The sequence below is a fragment of the Eubalaena glacialis genome, chromosome 6 (assembly GCF_028564815.1).
Source record: "Eubalaena glacialis isolate mEubGla1 chromosome 6, mEubGla1.1.hap2.+ XY, whole genome shotgun sequence".
NCBI lineage: Eukaryota > Metazoa > Chordata > Mammalia > Artiodactyla > Balaenidae > Eubalaena > Eubalaena glacialis.
This window is the reverse complement of record NC_083721.1, coordinates 140,587,196-140,607,766: the sequence shown is the minus strand read 5'-3', so window position 1 is coordinate 140,607,766 and position 20,571 is coordinate 140,587,196. Positions and strand designations below refer to the sequence as shown.

The window sequence follows — 20,571 nt, the reverse complement described above, 5'->3', positions numbered from 1 at the left end:
CATCGACAGACAAATGGATAAAGAAGATGTGGTACATATATACAATGGAATATTACTCAGCCATAAAAAGGAACGAAATTGGGTCATTTGTTGAGACGTGGATGGATCTAGAGACTGTCATACAGAGGGAGGTAAGCCAGAAAGAGAAAAAGAAATATCTTATATTCTTTGTTTTGTTTTGTTTTTAACATCTTTATTGGAGTATAATTGCTTTACAATGGTGTGTTGGTTTCTGCTTTATAAAAAAGTGAATCAGTTATACATATACATATGTTCCCATATCTCTTCCCTCTTGCATCTCCCTCCCTCTCACCCTCCCTATCCCACCCCTCTAGGTGGTCACAAAGCACAGAGCTGATCTCCCTGTGCTATGCAGTTTCTTCCCACTAGCTATCTATTTTACGTTTGGTAGCGTATATATGACCATGCCACTCTCTCACTTTGTCACAGCTTACCCTTCGCCCTCCCCATATCCTCAAGTCCATTCTCTAGTAGGTCTGTGTCTTTATTCCCGTCTTGCCACTAAGTTCTTCATGATCTTTTTTTTTCCCCCTTAGATTCCATATATATGTGTTAGCATACTGTATTTGTTTTTCTCTTTCTGACTTACTTCACTCTGTATGACAGACTCTAACTTGATCCACCTCACTACAAATAACTCCATGTTATTTCCTTTTATGGCTGAATAATATTCCATTGTATATATGTGCCACATCTTCTTTATCCATTCATCCGATGATGGACATTTAGGTTGCTTCCATGTCCTGGCTATTGTAAATAGAGCTGCAGTGAACATTTTGGTACATGACTCTTTTTGAATTATGGTTTTCTCAGGGTATATGCCCAGTAGTGGTAATGCTGGGTCGTATGGTAATTCTATTTTTAGTTTTTTAAGGAACCTCCATACTGGTCTCCATAGTGGCTGTATCAATTTACATTCCCACCAACAGTGCAAGAGGGTTCCCTTTGCTCCACACCCTCTCCAGCATTTACTGTTTGTAGATTTTTTGATGATGGCCATTCTGACCGGCGTGAGATGATATCTCATTGTAGTTTTGATTTGCATTTCTCTATTGATTAATGATGTTGAGCATTCTTTCCTGTGTTTGTTGGCAATCTGTATATCTTCTTTGGAGAAATGTCTATTTAGGTCTTCTGCCCATTATTGGATTGGGTTGTTTGTTTTTTTGATATTGAGCTGCATGAGCTGCTTGTAAATCTTGGAGATTAATCCTTTGTCAGTTGCTTCATTTGCTAATATTTTCGCCCATTCTGAGGGTTGTCTTTTGGTCTTGTTTATGGTTTCCTTTGCTGTGCAAAAACGTTTAAGTTTCATTAGGTCCCATTCATTTATTTTTGTTTTTGTTTCCATTTCTCTAGGAGGTGGGTCAAAAAGGATCTTGCTGTGATTTATGTCATAGAGTGTTATTCCTATGTTTTCCTCTAAGAGTTTGATAGTGTCTGGCCTTACATTTAGGTCTTCAATCCATCTTGAGTTTATTTTTGTGTAAGGTGTTAGGGAGTGTTCTAATTTCATACTTTTACATGTACCTGTCCAGTTTTCTCAGCACCACTTATTGAAGAGGCTGTCTTTTCTCCACTTTATATGCTTGCCCCTTTATCAAAGATAAGGTGACCATATGTGCGTGGGTTTATCTCTGGGCTTTCTATCCTGTCCCATTGATCTATATTTCTGTTTTTGTGCCAGTACCATACTGTCTTGATTACTGTAGCTTTGTAGTATAGTCTGAAGTCAGGGAGCCTGATTCCTCCAGCTCGGTTTTTCGTTCTCAAGATTGCTTTGGCTATTCGGGGTCTTTTGTGTTTCCGTACAAATTGTGAAATTTTTTGTTCTAGTTCTGTGAAAAATGCGAGTGGTAGTTTGATAGGGATTGCATTGAATCTGTAGATTGCTTTGGGTAGTAGAGTCATTTTCACAATGTTGATTCTTCCAGTCCAAGAACATGGTATATCTCTCCATCTATTTGTATCATCTTTAATTTCTTTCATCAGTGTCTTATAATTTTCTGCATACCGGTCTTTTGTCTCCTTAGGTATGTTTATTCCTAGATATTTTATTCTTTTTGTTGCAACGGTAAATGGGAGTGTTTTCTTTATTTCACTTTCAGATATTTCATCATTAGTGTATAGGAATGCAAGAGATTTCTGTGCATTAATTTTGTATCCTGCAACTTTACCAAATTCATTGATTAGCTTTAGTAGTTTTCTGGTAGCATCTTTAGGATTCTCTGTGTATAGTATAATGTAATCTGCAAACAGTGACAGCTTTACTTCTTTTTTTCCAATTCGGATTCCTTTATTTCTTTTTCTTCTCTGATTGCTGTGGCTAACACTTCCAAAACAATGTTGAATAATAGTGGTGAGAGTGGGCAACCTTGTCTTGTTCCTGATCTTAGTGGAAATGTTTTCAGTTTTTCACCATTGAGGACGATGTTGGCTGTGGGTTTGTCATATATGGCCTTTATTATGTTGTGGAAAGTTCCCTCTATGCCTACTTTCTGCAGGGCTTTTATCATAAATCAGTGTTGAATTTTGTGGAAAGTTTCTCTGCATCTATTGAGATGATCATATGGTTTTTCTCCTTCAATTTGTTAATATGGTGTATCATGTTGATTTGCATATATTGAAGAATCCTTGCATTCCTGGAATAAACCCCACTTGATCATGGTGTATGATCCTTTCAATGTGCTGTTGGATTCTGTTTGCTAGTATTTTGTTGAGGATTTTTGTATCTATGTTCATCAGTGATATTGGCCTGTAGTTTTCTTTCTTTGTGACATCTTTGTCTGGTTTTGGTATCAGTTTGATGGTGGCCTCGTAGAATGAGTTTGGGAGTGTTCCTCCCTCTGCTCTGTTTTGGAAGAGTTTGAGAAGGATAGGTGTTAGCTCTTCTCTAAATGTTTGATAGAATTCGCCTGTGAAGCCATCTGGCCCTGGGCTTTTGTTTGTTGGAAGATTTTTAATCACAGTTTCAATTTCAGTGCTTGTGATTGGTCTGTTCATGTTTTCTATTTCTTCCTGGTTCAGTCTTGGAAGGTTGTACTTTTCTAAGAATTTGTCCATTTCTTCCAGGTTGTCCATTTTATTGGCATATAGTTGCTTGTAGTAATCTCTCATGATCGTTTGTATTTCTGCAGTGTCAGTGGTTACTTCTCCTTTTTCATTTCTAATTCTATTGATTTGAGTCTTCTCCCTTTTCCTCTTGATGAGTCTGGCTAATGGTTTATCAATTCTGTTTATCTTCTCAAAAAACCAGCTTTTAGTTTTATTGATCCTTGCTATTGTTTCCTTCATTTCTTTTTCATTTATTTCTGATCTGATCTTTATGATTTCTTTCCTTCTGCTAACTTTGGGGTTTTTTTGTTCTTCTTTCTCTAATTGCTTTAGGTGCAAGGTTAGGTTGTTTATTCGAGATGTTTCCTGTTTCTTGATGTAGGCTTGTATTGCTATAAACTTCCCTCTTAGAACTGCTTTTGCTGCATCCCATAGGTTTTCGGTCATCATGTCTCCATTGTCATCTGTTTCTAGGTATTTTTTGATTTCCCCTTTGATTTCTTCAGTGCTCACTTCGTTATTAAGTAGTGTATTGTGTAACCTCCATGTGTTTGTATTTTTTACAGATCTTTTCCTGTAATTGATATCTAGTCTCATAGCGTTGTGGTCGGAAAAGATACTTGATACGATTTCAATTTTCTAAAATTTACCAAGGCTTGATTTGTGGCCCAAGATATGATCTATCCTGGAGAATGTTCCATGAGCACTTGAGAAAAATGTGTATTCTGTTGTTTTGGGATGGATGTCCTATAAATATCAATTAAGTCCATCTTGTTTAATGTATCATTTAAAGCTTGTGTTTCCTTATGTATTTTCATTTTGGATGATTTGTCCATTGGTGAAAGTGGGGTGTTAAAGTCCCCTACTATGATTGTGTTACTGTCAGTTTCCCCTTTTATGGCTGTTAGCATTTGCCTTATGTACTGAAGTGCTCCTATGTTGGGTGAATAAATATTTACAATTGTTATATCTTCTTCTTGAATCGATCCCTTGATCATTATATAGTGTCCTTCTTTGTCTCTTTTAATAGTCTTTATTTTAAAGTCTATTTTTTCTCATATGAGAATTGCCACTCCAGCTTTCTTTTGATTTCCATTTGCATGGAATATCATTTTCCATCCCCTCACTTTCAGTCTGTATGTGTCCCTAGGTCTGAAGTGGGTCTCTTGTAGACAGTATATATACAGGTTTTGTTTTTGTATCCATTCAGCCAGTCTGTGTCTTTTGGTGGGAGCATTTAATCCATTTACATTTAAGGTAATTATCAATATGCATGTTCCTATTCCCATTTTCTTAAATGTTTTGGGTTTGTTATTGTAGGTGTTTTCCTTCTCTTGTGTTTCTTGCCTAGAGAAGTTCCTTTAGCATTTGTTGTAAAGCTGGTTTGGTGGTGCTGAACTCTGTCAGCTTTTGCTTGTCTTTAAAGGTTTCAATTTCTCCATTGAATCTGAATGAGATCCTTGCTGGGTAGAGTAATCTTGGTTGTAGGTTTTTCTCCTTCATCACTTTAAATATGTCCTGCCACTCCCTTCTGCCTTGCAGAGTTTCTGCTGAGAGATCAGCTGTTAACCTTATGGGGATTCCCTTGTGTGTTATTTGTTGTTTTTCCCTTGCTGCTTTTAATATGTTTTCTTTATATTTAATTTTTTATAGTTTGATTAATATGTGTCTTGGCATGTTTCTCCTTGGATTTATCCTGTATGGGACTCTCTGTGCTTCCAGGACTTGATTAACTATTTCTTTTCCCATATTAGGGAAGTTTTCAACTATAATCTCTTCAAATATTTTCTCAGTCCCTTTCTTTTTCTCTTCTTCTTCTGGGACGCCTATAATTCGAATGTTGGTGCATTTAATGTTGTCCCAGAGGTCTCTGAGACTGTCCTCAGTTCTTTTCTTTCTTTTTTCTTTATTCTGCTCTGCAGTAGTTATTTCCACTATTTTATCTTCCAGGTCACTTATCCGTTCTTCTGCCTCAGTTATTCTGCTATTGATCCCTTCTAGAGTATTTTTAATTTCATTTATTGTGTTTTTCATCATTGCTTGGTTCCTCTTTAGTTCTTCTACCTCCTTGTTAAATGTTTCTTGCATTTTGTCTATTCTATTTCCAAGATTTTGGATCATCTTTACTATCATTATTCTGAATTCTTTTTCAGGTAAACTGCCTATTTCCTCTTCATTTGTTAGGTCTGGTGTGTTTTTACCTTGCTCCTTCATCTGCTGTGTGTTTTTCTGTCTTCTCATTTTGCTTATCTTACTGTGTTTGGGGTCTCCTTTTCGCAGGCTGCAGGTTCGTAGTTCCTGTTGTTTTTGGTATCTGTCGCCAGTGGCTAAGGTTGGTTCAGTGCGTTGTGTAGGCTTCCTGGTGGAGGGGACTAGTGCCTGTGTTCTGGTGGATGAGGTTGGATCTTGTCTTTCTTGTGGGCGGGTCCACATCTGGTGGTGTGTTTTGGGGTGTCTGTGGCCTTCTTATGATTTTAGGCAGCCTCTCTGCTAATGGATGGGGCTGTGTTCCTGTCTTGCTAGTTGTTTGGCATAGGGTGTCCAACACTATAGCTTACTGGTCATTGAGTGAAGCTGGCTCTTGGTGTTTAAATGGAGATCTCTGGGAGATTTTCATCATTTGGTATTACGTGGAGCTGGGAGGTCTCTTGTGGACCAGTGTCCTGAAGTTGGCACTCCCACCTCAGAGGCACAGCCCTGATGCCTGGCTGGAGCATCAAGAGCCTTTCATCCACACGGCTCAGAATAAAAGGGAGAAAATATAGAAAGAAAAAAAGAAAGAGGATAAAATTTAAAAAAATAAGATAAAATAAAATAAACTTATTAAAATAAAAAATAAAAATAATTATTAAGAAAAAAAAAAAAATTTTTAAGTAAAAACAAACAAACACAAAAAAACGGACAGACAGAACCCTAGGGCAAATGGTGAAAGCAAAGCTATACAGACAAAATCTCAACAGAAGCATACACATACACACTCACAAAAAGAGGAAAAGGGGAAAAAATAATATATCTTGCTCCCAAAGTCCACCTCCTTAATTTGGGATGATTCGTTGTCTATTCAGGTATTCCACAGATGCAGGTACATCAAGTTGTTTGTGGAGCTTCAATCCGCTGCTTCTGAGGCTGCTGGGAGAAATTTCCCTTTCTCTTTTTTGTTCGCACAGCTCCCGGGTTTCTGCTTTGGATTTGGACCCACCTCTGCGTGTAGGTCGCCTGAGGGCGTCTGTTTTTCGCTCAGACGGGATGCGGTTAAACGAGCAGCTGCTTCAGGGGCTCTGGCTCACTCAGGCGGGGGGGGGGGGGAGGGAAGGGTATGGATGTGGGAGGAGCCTGCGGCAGCAGAGGTCAGTGTGACGTTGCACCAGCCTGAGGCGCGCCGTGCGCTCTCCCGGGGAAGTTGTCCCTGGATCACGGGACCCTGGCAGTGGCAGGCTGCATAGGCTCCCAGGAGGGGCGGTATGGATAGTGACCTGTGTTTGCACACAGGCTTCTTGGTGGCAGCAGCAGCAGTCTTAGCATTTCATGCCTGTCTCTGGGGTCCGCATTGATAGCCGAGGCTCGCGCCCGTTTCTGGAGCTCGTTTAGGCGGCGCTCTGAATTCCCTCTCCTCGCGCACCAGGAAACAAAGAGGCAAGAAAAAGTCTCTTGCCTGTTTGGCAGCTCCAGACCTTTTCCCGGACTCCCTCCCGGCTAACTGTGGCGCACCGGCCCCCTTCAGGCTGTGTTCACGCCGCCAACTCCAGTCCTCTCCCTGCAATCCGCCCAAAGCCCGAGCCTCAGCTCCCAGCCCCAACCCGCCCCAGCGCGTGAGCAGACAAGCCTCTCGGGCTGGTGAGTGCTGGTCGGCACCGATCCTCTGTGCGGGAATCTCTCCGCTTTGCCCTCCGCACCCCTGTGGCTGTGCTCTCCTCCGTGGCTCCAAAGCTTCCCCCCTCCTCCACCCGCAGCCTCCGCCCACGAAGGGGCTTCCTAGTGTGTGGAAACCTTTCCTCCTTCACAGCTCCCTCCCACTGGTGCAGGTCCCATCCCTATTCTTTTGTCTCTGTTGTTTCTTTTTTCTTTTGCCGTACCCAGGTACGTGGGGAGTTTCTTGCCTTTTGGGAGGTCTGATGTCTTCTGCCAGCATTCAGTAGGTGTTCTATAGGAGTTGTTCCACGTGTAGATGTATTTCTGATGTATCTGTGTGGAGGAAGGTGATCTCCGCGTCTTAGTCTTCCGCCATCTTCTCCTCTCTCCCAAATATCGTATATTAATGCATATATGTGGAACGTAGAAAAATGGTACCGATGAACCAGTTTGCAGGGCAGAAATTGAGACAGAGATGTAGGGAACAAATGTATGGACACCAAGGGGGGAAAGTGGCGGGGGGTGGGGGTGGTGGTGGGATGAATTGGGCGATTGGGATTGATATGTATACACTGATGTGTATAAAATTGATGACTAATAAAAGCCTGTTGTATAAAAAAATAAATTAAATTAAATTAAAAGATTTAAAAAAAAAAAAAAACACTTCCTAACACCATACACAGAAATAAACTCAAAATGGATTAAAGGCCTAAATGTAAGTCCAGACACTATAAAACTCTTAGAGGAAAACATAGGCAGAACATAGGCACTCTATGACATAAATCACAGCAAGATATTTTTTGACCCACCTCCTAGGGTAATGGATATAAAATCAAAAATAAACAAGTGGGACCTAATGAAACTTAAAAGCTTTTGCACAGCAAAGGAAACCTAAACAAGACAAAAAGACAACCCTCAGAATGGGAGAAAATATTTGCAAATGAAGCACCTGACAAAGGATTAATCTCCAACATATACAAGCAGCACATGAAGCTCAATATGAAGAAAACAAAGAACCCAATCCAGAAATGGGCAAAAGACCTAAATAGACATGTCTCCAAAGAAGACATACAGTTTGCCAACAAACACATGAAACGATGCTCAACATCACTAATCATTAGAGAAATGCAAATCAAAACTACAATGAGGTATCCCCTCACACCAGTCAGAATGGCCATCATCAAAAATATCTACAAACAATAAATGCTGGAGAGGGTGTGGAGAAAAGGGAACCCTCTTGCACTGTTGGTGGGAATGTAAATGATACAGCCACTATGGAGAACAGTATGGAGGTTCCTTAAAAAACTAAAAATAGAAATACCATATGACCCAGCAATCCCACTACTGGGCATATACCCTGAGAAAACCATAATTCAAAAAGAGACATGTACCCCAGTGTTCACTGCAGCAGTGTTTACAATAGCCAGGACATGGAAGCAACCTAAATGTCCATTGGCAAATGAGTGGATAAAGAAGATGTGGCACATATATACAATGGAATATTACTCAGCCATAAAAAGGAATGAAATTGAGTTATTTGTAATGAGGTGGATGGACCTAGAGTCTGTCATACAGAGTGAAGTAAGTCAGAAAGAGAAAAACAAATACATATATATGTATATATATAAACAAATACATATATATGTATATACAAATACATACATATTCCTAACTCACATATATGGAGTCTAAGAAAATGGTACTGATGAGCCTAGTGGCAGGGTAGGAATAAAGATGCAGACGTAGAGAACCGACTTGAGGACATGGTGGGGAACGGGAAGCTGGGAAGAAGTGAGAGAGTAGCACTGACATATATACACTACCAAATATAAAATGGACGGCTAGTGGGAAGCTGCTGCATAGCACAGGGAGATCAGCTCGATGCTTTGTGATGACCAAGAGGGGTGGGATAGGGAGAGTGGGAGGGAGGCTCAAGAGGTAGGGCCTATGGAGATATATGTATACATATAGTTGATTCACTTTGTTGTACAGCAGACACTAACACAATATTGTAAAGCAATTATACTCCAATAAAGATATTAAAAAAGAAGTTTTTGCAGGGTTGAGAAGCTATGAATTGAGGTAAAATCTGCTGGTGAGGTAGAAACAGAGGAATATTTTATTTGACTTTGTTGCCCCGATGTTTGGTTTTCTTTCACCAACATATTCAGAAAGGGTTTATTGGTTGCCAGCTCTGAGCTAATAATGACTCAACAGGCATGGTCCCTGCCCTCATGGAGCAAATAGTAACAAACAAAACTTTTAAGTATATCTGTAGCTAAGTGCCTCAAAAGAAAGAAACAAACACTATGATATGTTGGCCAGAGTGGTGGTAGAAACAAACCTAATTCAAATAGGGGGACTCTCTGAGCAGGTGACCTACAGTTGAGATCTGAAGGATGAGAAAGACAGTCGTGTAACATGTGAGGCAAGAGCACTGTCAACCAGTGAGAAGGCCCCAAGATGGGAAAGATCTTACTATGTTTGAAGGAAAGAGACCAACATGGCTGGAGCACAGTTAGTCGGAGAAGTGGAAATAGATGATGTTGGAAAGATCATCAGGAGGTAGGTCATGCAAGGTGTGGCCAGCTGTGATGGGACTTTAATCTGTAAGGGAGGCGGTGTCTGGATTTTATTCTGTACATAGTGACAAAGTCGTGGCTATTGTGAAGGAAATGGACTAAAGCGAGGCCACAGAGGAGGCAGAAAGAGAAGTAAGGAGGCTGATGTGTGGTCCAGCCAAGAAATGGCCTTGAGTTAGGGTAGCTGTTGGGTTTATATTTGTTTGATTTTAATGGGTCTCTCAACTGGCTTGTGTAATCCTACCAGCATGGAGGACATGCATCAAAGGAGGATTTGATGGGGGAATTTACTGCCGAAAGAGCAGTGAGTCACTAGGGTACTGGCAGGAATGCCCCAGGGATATGGAATGGATTATCTGTCCCGAAATGGTGGGCTGTGGCCATATTGTCTCCCTCAACTTTGTATACATATGGAACATAATTGGTATTTAATACACTTTACCTGAATTGAATAAAACTGAGTAGTGAAGTGGCTTTGTGTGTGTGTGCGTGGTACGCACATGTGTATAAACTAAATCTTTCACCACGACTAGGGTGAAAGCTCTAAAGTGAGGAGATAATCTGGATTATTTAGTCAGACAGAACTGGCTGATAACTAAATGGAAAAATGTGATTTTTCCAGCTCTGTGAACACACCACCTGACTTCCTCCTCTGACATGCCTGCTTGCTGCTGCCTACACTCCTGCTATTAGAAATTAATTCCTCTGATGTGAGGCTATATCCCTTACTGAAACACAAGTATCCCGAGATAACATATAAGCCTTATGAATCATCTTTGTGATAATGAATCTATCATATATTTTCTTGAAGGGAAGCACATTTTATAAAGGTTGAAAAAAGTATGAAGGCATCGAAGCTCATTGTGGAGAAAATAAGCTACTTGGGATGGGTGGAAATGTGAAGAAAAGGGCCAGAGCAGAGAAAGAGGGTGGTTTCTAAACGTTCACACTCTTTGACTCAATAATTTCATTTCTGAATGGCTAACCTAAAGAAATAACTGTAAACATGGGGCAAACATTTAGGTGCAAAGGTAGTCATTGCAATGTTGTTTACAAAAAAATTGAAACAATCTAGATGTCCAATGACAGGGACATGGATAAATAAATTCATATAGCTTTACAGTACAATGTTGTGTAACTATTAAAATTATGTTTCTAAAGAACTTTTAATAGCATAGGATGAAAATCCAAACAAAAGTGTATATGTCTGTGTATTCTATGTATACCATACATATACAGTATAATCTCAAATATATAAAAGATAGATCTACCTAGAAAAGACTGTGTATGTATTTTTGTGGGTGTATATGTTAATAGTAATGGAATTTGGGGTGATATTTATTTTCTTTTGATAATTTTCTATATTTTCCAGATTAAAAAATAGTATGAGTTATTAGAGAATATATTATAACAACTACCCTTTCCCCCTTAGGAGCAATTTCTAATTCATTAGCCAAATTACTGCATCTGTTTCTGAAATAGATCTGGGTGTTTGACTGAACTTGAATCTGTGGGACAGTTTTTCAGAGCTGAATCTTAAAAAGATATTCCTCGAGCCTCTAAGGCATGTTCCTGTTAGAGAGGTTGATGGTTAGGAGGGAAGGAAACTTGAAGAACATCTAAGTTCGTCAGCCAAGGAACCATTAGGTTATTTTCACAACATTTGAAAATGAGCTTCCTGGCATTTGGCTGGAATGACTGAAGGCTGGCGACACTGTAATGTGGCCCCTAGGGAGACACGGGTGTTCCACAGGCCACTGAGCTCGGGCAGAGGTCAATTTAAACTGTGAAACAAGGAGAAAATGCAAAAAATCCAATCAGCAGCATAATTCCCGCATTGCACCTGCCATGATACACTCCCGAAAGGTCTTTTCCATGACTGAACTTCTTGCTAAGCACAAACATGGTGCAGACCCAGGAAACATCTTTAGAAAGGCATGCAGTTCATTTCCATTTTCCCCCTTTACTCATGGGGGTGAGTGTATTTCTATTGAGGTCATTTATATTCATTAAATGATAGTTTCTGGAACACTAGGAATGAACTGGTTGCCACATTAAGTCATAACACAGTAAAACAAGCTCCTTAACTCCTTTCCTAAATTGTTATTTAATGTGAAAAGTGTAGAACCTGATCTTTGTTATAAATTATCTCTTTGTCAAAATAGACAAAATTTCATTCAAATGTTAAAGGGTACAATTGGCATTTTATTTTAATCTTATGGCTTATAACCCATTAAAATCATTTATTTTGATCCTCAAGCTGTTCCAGATTTGACCAGTAGAGAAAATATGTATGTGGAGATAGAGATGTATGTAGGTTGGTGGGTCTCAACAAGGGGAGATTTTTTTCCTGGTGGGACATTTGGCAGTGTCTGGGGACATTTTTGGTTTTCCAGTTTCAGGGTCAAAGGAAGGGCTGATGGGAGTGTCTGGCATCTGGTGGTTGAGGGGAGGGATGCTGCTAAACATCTTCCATCACACTAGCCAGAATTATCTGGCCCAAATGTCAGTAGTGCCAGGTTGAGAAACTTTGGTGTGTTTGCATAGATGGGGGATGATAACATAAATATGGCATAACAATGACATCAGGGAGGAAGGTAAGTGGTAGTTTTCACATTATTTTTGCAAGTTTTCTGTAAGTCTAAAATTATTTCAAAATTTTACAAAGTCTTCAATGGGTGTAGTTGGCAGTTTAAATTGTAATACCCCGTTCTGCAGCCTAGAGATAGAAAATGACTTGTCCCTTGTTGGGAATGAAGGTTCAGCTCAGTCATTGCCCATGACCTCTGGGGTCATAGTCTTCAGGGGCAGGAAGGGAAGTCAGCAAAAGTCCCAAGTGCCCACATGGATCACGGCTGGATTTGCTTGCTCCACCATGAGAAGGCACACCCCTTGGGTCGTGGTCATATTTAGAGAATCGCTGTTCTGCTTAAACTGCTCTTTTAACCTGAAGTCAGAATCTGTTGATGAAGAACCCACCCCTCCCACCTTCCCCTCTTTAGCTGCATCTTGTTTCCAGGCTGCACTCTATTTTATATACATCTCCCAAGGAATTGTTCTTAGGTCTTCTCTTGAGTCTATACCCTAGTTCCTCCAACAATATCGTGGGCTGCTCTGGGTTTGGAGCCCTGATTTCTACTCTGTGTATGTGTAGTGGAGTAGCTAAGAGGTCAGGCCCTGGAGACATTGCCTGTTGCACCTCTAACCAGTTGTGTGAACTTGGTCTATTATGGAAACTATTTATGCCTCAGTTTTCTCAACTGTTAAATGGGAAGAAAAATAGCAAACCTGGTAGAGTTAAAATGAATTAATAGATGTAAGCTGGTACAACAATAGCACATATTAAGACCTTAATAAAAGTTAGTATTCATTCATTCATTCTATAGTATTAGAATTATTTCTGCCCTTCCCACACCCATGGACAGTGCTCCTAACCTCTGTGTTGGGAAGATGTGATTGATGTATCACAGCCATCGGGGTGCTTCCTGCAGCCCCGTCTCTGGTTCTTGTTGTTTCTGTTGCATTGGTTCAACTCAGTTGCTTCCTGAGACTTTTCATGCTGTGTGGCCAGCACAGTGAGTGGAACCTCTTCATCTTTCATGTCTCTGTCCCTTGCCCATCCCATCCTCTTCTACTGAACTCTCTTTTTCCATTGACTGGATATCTCCAGTGAGCCACACACTCTAGTAAAGGCTTTGTATTATTTCATTTGCGTCTCATAAGAGCCCTGTGTGAGATGGAGACTGTTATTCTCATCACTTTATAATTAAAGAAACTGAGGCTTAGAGAGGTTAACTGACTTGACCAGGACACAGAATTAAGAAGCAGTGTGATTTTTCCTCCACTTCCCAGGAATGAAGTACAATACTTTGAGTAGGGGAGAACCCAGAGTTCCTGCCATTTTTCTGTTTTCCTTCCTTGCAAATCACAGAAGCTGGAGGAGACCCAAACAGATGAGACTTAGCGTTTGTTGCATGGCAGGGTCTGTGCTGGTGCTGGGACATAAAAGCAGAAAATACTTGAGTATTTGATTTGAGTGAACTCAAAATCATGCCTCAGTTATCTTTTACTGTACAACAAAACATCCCAAAACTTAGTGGCTTAAAATGATGATTTCTTGTTTTTCATGACTCTGTGCATTTCCAGGGCTCACAAGACAGCTGTTCTGCTCCATGTGATACTGTGTAGAGTCTCTCCTGAGGCTGCATTTGGCTGAGAGGTTGGCTTGGGTATCCACAGTGGCCTCACTTATGTGTCCGATGGTGGTGCTGGCTGTTGGCTGGGGGCCTCTCTTTTCCTCCCATGGCTTCTCATGCTCCAGGGACTCTCCCCACATGATCTCTCCAGGAGGACAGCCTGGACTTCTTTACGTGGTTGTTGGCTTCTAAGAGAGTAAAAAATGGAAGCTACATGCCTCTTAAGGCCTAGTTATAGAAGTCACAGCATTACTTCTGTATTGTGCTGTGGCCCAAAGCAAGCTACAGGGCCAGCTCCAGGGATGGCGGAAGATCGCCACCTCTTGATGTGAGGAATGGCATAGGAGCATGAGGATGGGACTTTGAAAGCAATTTACCACACTCTCTGTGCATCTGGCTCTTTAGCCAGAAAAATAGGGTTTGAGCACTGGAAGCCTCCTTAACCATCATCTGACTTAACCACTAGTTTCACAGATGCAGAAACTAAGACCTGGGAAGTCAAGCACTTGGCCTTGACCAGCACAGTCAGTGGAGAAGCCAGGTTTAGGTCCAGCTTGTCTGGTTGGCATCATCACCTGCATATGCAGATGTGTGCTTAGCTTTTCTTCCTGCCAAGTTCCTGTATGACTCAAGGCTGCCCCTGTTAAGTTTGGAGACCACAAGGGTATAGAAGAAGAGAGGGACCTGTTTTTCCTTCTTCTGTTTCTATGCTTGGTGCCTGCCCTCTATTCCTGTGCTGGGCACTGGAGTCTCCCATTAGTGCTTTAGCCTCATTGACCAGTACTGACCAGGGATGCCTTCCTCATCACTCCTCTTCTATACGTTGGAAAATGAAGTGATGCTGGGTTTTACCACATGCATAAAAAGTGGCTGCCCAAACCCCACCAGATGTTATAAAATGAAGCCCAACACATTTATATAACGTTTTAGGGTAGTCTATTATACTACAGTGCATTTTTCTAAAATCCACAATTACTACAATATGAAATGTGTTGCTTGTTTTGAAATAGAGCAGGTAAGCCATAAATTATTAATTTCTCTCAATATAACCACAAACCTGAAAATAATTAAGAGCTTACATTTCCCCTGATCGTTATGATGCTGTTTTGGATATTTCCAGCCTCCTGGGTAGAGGACAGATATTTATTTTGCACTAAAGATAATATTTGTTACCAAATACAGTTCTAGGATCCCCCCCTCTTCAAATCCTCATGCGGGTGCCTGACTTTTATTGAGGGTTAAAGTAAATAAGAAGTACGATTCTTAGATTTATGACTCCTTGAAGACCATAAATTTCCAAAGAAGAGCAGTAGAGATGCTCTCTAGGAAAATATGTTTACTTGATTCCTGTTGTATTGATTATAGATTGAATAGAACCTTTTTCTCTTCATTCGAATATTATTTACCATTTTTATAGTTTAAACAAGTAATATTTGTTTATTATAAAAATTTACAAAAGACATAAGCACACAAAGAAGAAAATAAAGATACCCCCTTAATCCCACCTTGCAGTCAAACCGCGATTAACATTTTTAGTATATGCTCTTCCCATCAGAGAGATAGAGCAATAGAAATATAGATTGATATGAGGGAAGAGATGTATCAACAGATATACATATAGATATAGAGTTTTCTTTTTAAAAATAGGGTCATATTGTACAGTGAGTTTGCAACTAGATTTTTTTGCGTTTTGTCTTGCCTACGTGTGGCGAGAACATTTTTCCACGTCTACCACCCACAGAAGTAAATCTCTCTTGTTCTGACAGGACAGTGATATTGAAGCACTGGCCAGATGTTTGGACCACGTGCTGGGCTGCACCACTCTAGGTGAGTAAGTCTCTTCAGATTCCAAAATATACTGATACCTACTGATTCTAATGGAATATTCAACAAGTAGAAAGCTTGGGAAGAATCTTATACATATTTTATTTTATTTTATTTATTTATTTATTTTTTAAACATCTTTATTGAAGTATAATTGCTTTACAATGGTGTGCTAGCTTCTGCTTTACAACAAAGTGAATCAGTTACACATATACATATGTTGCCATATCTCTTCCCTCTTGCATCTCCCTCCCTCCCACCCTCCCTGTCCCACCCCTCTAGGTGGTCACAAAGCACCGAGCTGATCTCCCTGTGCTATGCGGCTGCTTCCCACTAGTTATCTATTTTACATTTGGTAGTGTATATATGTCCATGACACTCTCTCACCCTGTCACATCTCACCTCTCCCCCTCCCCATATCCTCAAGTCCATTCTCTAGTAGGTCTGTGTCTTTATTCCCATCTTGCCACTAGGTTCTTCATGACCTCTTTTTTTTTTTTTTTTTTTTTTTTAAAAAAAAAAAAAAAAAAGAGGTCTTATACATATTTTAATCCAACCTCATTTGACAGATGAGACTGAGGCCAACAGAGGTTGAATGTCTGGCCCATGGGCCAGGAAATGCAAAGAAGAATTGTTTATCCTTGTTGTTCAGTGACCCTGGGTCTCCAAGGATGAAATCATTAAATTCATTGGTCCACTGTGATCCATTGGTGGCCTGGCAGGGCACAATAATAGGTTTTACAGGTTTCCTGGGAGAGGAATCTTTCTACTTCACTGGTCCTATAGAAACACTATATTCATTCAAGCTGAAAGGACCATCACTCTGAAGGTCAGCCAGTTACTAGAAGAGATTTAGTCTGAAAAACAAAGCCGAAATTTCTTTAGCATTGTTGGTCTCTATAAATGGGATTGCTGTGCTTCAAGGATAAAACCCTATTTCTTATTTTCTTCTTTTTTTAACCCAACAAACCCAACTGTGATAACTTCTAGCATTGGATGATAAATTGTCATCTGACACAGATGGAATAGCAGAGGATACAGTCTGTTATCTGCGGGTTTCACTTCCCCAGATTCAACCAGCCCTGGACAGAAGCTCCTTCAGCTCTGAGGGCCATCTGTATTCACTGTACTAGGCCTCTGTGTACAGGGGACTTGAGCGGCCACAGGTTTTGGTATTCACAGGGGCTCAATGCCTCAGGGATACCAAGGGATGGATGATTCTATTCTTATAGGTCCTGGGTGAAAAGGGGTGAGATTTTTTTTTCTTTGAAATTTGACGGTGAATTTTTATTTTAATTTTTAAAATTATTGGCATATAGTTGTTTTACAATGCTGTGTTAGTCTCTACTGTACAGCGAAGTGGAGTTCCCTGTGCTGTACAGCAGGTTCTCATTAGTTATCTATTTTATACGTATTAGCATATATATGTCAATCCCAAGCTCCCAATTCATCCCACCTCCCCCTTCCCCCGTTGGTGTCCATATGTTTGTTCTCTATGTCCGTGTCTCAATTTCTGCCTTGCAAGCTGGTTCATCTGCACCATATTTCTAGATTCCACATATATGCGTTAATATACGATATTTGTTTTTCTCTTTCTGACTTACTTCAGTCTTTATGTCAGTCTCTAGGTCCATCCATGTCTCTACAAATGACCCAATTTCATTCCTTTTATTCCTGAGTAACATTCCATTGTATATATGTCCCACAGTCGTGTGACCAAAAGCAGTCCCTTCAAAAGGAATGGCAGGTATATTTAAAATGGATAACCAACAAGGACCTACTGTATAGCACAGGGAACTCTGCTCAATGTTATATGGCAGCCTGGATAGGAAGGGTGTTTCTGGGAGAATGGATACATGTGTATGTATGGCTGAGTCGCTTTACCATGTACCTGAAACTGTCACAACATTGTTAGTCAGCTATACTCCAATATAAAATAAAAAGTTAAAAAAAAAAAAGGGAATGGCAGGAATAAAGATGAAGTTTTCAGGAGTGCCAGCATTCACCACTATTTTGTTAGGAGTTTATGCACAATTTATAACCTTTTTCTAGCATATTCCACATCTCTGTGTGAGAAGCCTCACTTATAACACAGCTCCCCGATTTTTTCTCCTGGCCATCACCCTGTGACTTGTTTAATTGCACATCAGTAACACTTATGAGGTACAGTTATCCCAAGTTCGGATTTGCAGACCAGGAAGGCTGTCCTTTGGCCAAGCAATCACTCTCTCTCTGGACCTCAGTTAGACTAGCTCAGTAATTTTCAAACTGGGTTCCTTGGGGACCTCCAGGAGCTAGCAAATGGGGAGGGTTACCCTGAGCAGCACGGGGACAGAAGCCCTGTCTAACATGGTGCCTGGTGCAGAAGAGTCCCTTAACAAATATTTTAAGAGAAATTAGATGCAGACTCTGCTCCTTTCCCAGCTTCAAGCAAAATAGTTTCACTCTTATCTGTTTTATAAATTACACTTCTGCATAAGATTGTGTCTTCAAAAATATTTCACTGCAAAAAAAAAAAAGTGCTGGATTGAATAGATGATATCTCAATTCCCTTCTAGACTGTATGATTTTATGAAAATGAGTTTTAGGAACATGGAATAAAAATACGCATTCATCTCTGTCTGGAGTGCCACTAATGTGACAGCAAAGGAATAAAGCTGATATAAACCTGCAGAAACAAAGGGAACAGGAGAGGAGATGGGAGCCAGGTGAGTGCTGTTAGTGAGTTTGGGAAGGCAGAAAGCTGATGGGTGAGTGGTGAGTGATTCAGGGACAGAGAAAGGTGACAGCTAAACTCCTAAGTGTGTGTGGGAAGGCGGAGGAGGGGTGGACTGGCGGACACTGACATGAGGGGCAGCGAGCTTTTGAAACACCTGTCTGGGGAGGTACTCATTACAGATGAGAGTATGATGGCTTTCTGGATTCCAGGTGCTTCTCTGTCTTTGCATAGGAGCCATGAAGAAATCCCCTCACGTAGTCTCATCGGACATGAGATTGCTCAAGTAGACAGTAGCTGCTTTGCTCTAACTACATTTTGGGAGATTCACCAGCTGCAATAATAGTTAGAGCTTATTAACTATCATGGCTGTTGATATATGTCCGAATGTTAACAGGATCCAAGGGACAATTGAAACTTCAATATGTCAGAGTATAAGCCTTGTCACTTAAGCAGGAACCCTCCATGATTGAGCCATGCTTCACTTACAGGCAGCATCAGCCTATGCATCTTGGAAATATCCAGTTGCCTGTTGAGCATGACAGGTTTGTAATTATCTTCCACAAACATTTCCAAGAGCTTCTTCCAACCTTCAACAAGAGAGGAGAGAACAACAGATGCAAATGTCCTTCTGGTTCTTTGGACCAATAAAGTCGTAACTTTGTAGCCCTGAAAATGCTGCTGGTGGCCGGTTTTCCCCAGACTCAGTTTTATTTTCATGTGAAACAGGGGCAGTGATGCCTCCCCTTCCTGTGTCACTGGGGAGTGGAGAGGGTGAATGAGGTAGCATTTGTGGAGCTTCAAGAGATCCCAAATTAGAAGATGGCTTTTTGAATTACAGGTTCAGTATCTGAGTCTCTTCTGTACATCAAGTCAGGTTAAAGCCTTTACACCAGTGGTTCTCACACTTGAGCAGGCATCTGGATTACTTAGAGCACTTGGGAAGATGCAGGTGTTCTATGTGCCCCAGAATTTGTTTCTAACAAGTTCCCAAGTGATGCTTATGTTCTGGGTCCAGACCACACTTTGAGAGCCATGGCTTTAATGCCCTTAAGCCCTGAGATTCTTATCGTGCACACCCACCCTAATTTATAACTCAAACAAAATGTTACTGAAGTATAAAATAAAAAATTTATTTCTTAAAATTACAGAGAACTTGCTTATAAGCCAAAATGAAAACAGCTTCTTCTAGAATTTTTTTCTCTCTTTTTGTGGTGATGTCAGTGTGTGCTGGGCTATCTGGCACTATATACAAGAGTTACTGAGCTTCCTTGGAACCAATATTGTATTTTTTCTTCATCCTCAGTATCCAGACATTTAGGTGGGTTCAAGACACTGTACGAAGACTCAGATGTTGAAACTTACTTGGAACATGGTCCCAGCCACCAAGTGGGGTCCTGAACAAATCAGTGCAAAGCTTTGTAACAATATCACCCACTAGGTGCTTCTTTTACACATGGAGGACATATCCTCCCAAATGGAGGCACCTCATTTCTGAAGCCCTAAATTCCCCTCAACATTTCCCATGGGGTATAAGAAGAAAGGCCAGTCATGAACAGGATGCTAAGGGATCCCAGGTAGAATTAGGAGAGGAAAGGAGAACAAAACATTTTTTTAACAGAACAGGAAAGACCAGAAATGGGGGGTCTGGGGGACAGCCAAGAATGCAGGCAGCAGCCATTTCACTGAGGGCAGATACTTCAAAACATGAAATTTCCATGGTTGAAATGTGCAGTCTCTCTCCACCCCCGCTCCTTTCTTCCCTACAGATGTTTATAAAGCACATATCATAAGCCAGGTATCACAGAGTGAGGGAGAAAACAAGGTCCCTGCCTTGATGAGCTTCCAGTCTAGTCAGGGAGGCAGGTAATTACAGGGCACTGTGATGAGGACAATGCATACTGGGAACAAGGGAAGTGGAGGGGAGGCGTCCACTGTGGGTGTGCAGCTGGGGCAAGGCTCCACAGAGGAGGAGGAGGCTTGTGATTGCCTGGGTCCATGAGGGCAGGACAAGGTCTTATTCATGGCAGTGTTCTCAGAGTCTAACACATAGCCTGGCACACAGTAATTTTCAATAATCATTAGATGAATGAATGGAAAGGTGAGTACAGTGGCCAAGTGGTCAGGAAGAGGAAGTGTCCTCTAGAAAGGATTGAGCAGTGGAGGGTTCAGAAGTATGAAACAACTGGATGTATTCATGGAATTATCAAGAAGGCTGGTGCTCCTGGAATGTAAGGTGTGAGGAAGGGATCAGCAAATCTGAATACACAGGGCCAGGGCCATGGGGAACCTTGGTGCCAGGTTAAGGAGCTTGAACTTTATCCAGTGT

At 40.9% G+C, this 20,571-nt stretch overlaps 1 protein-coding gene across 1 annotated transcript in view; it reads left to right on the top strand.

The window, feature by feature from the left end:
• NEK11 (NIMA related kinase 11) overlaps positions 1–20,571 on the top strand; it is a 283,096-nt gene that overhangs the window by 194,869 nt on the left and 67,656 nt on the right. The window contains 1 exon segment of the mRNA XM_061194684.1: positions 15,469–15,529. Within this exon segment, the coding sequence (XP_061050667.1) occupies positions 15,469–15,529 (61 nt within the window).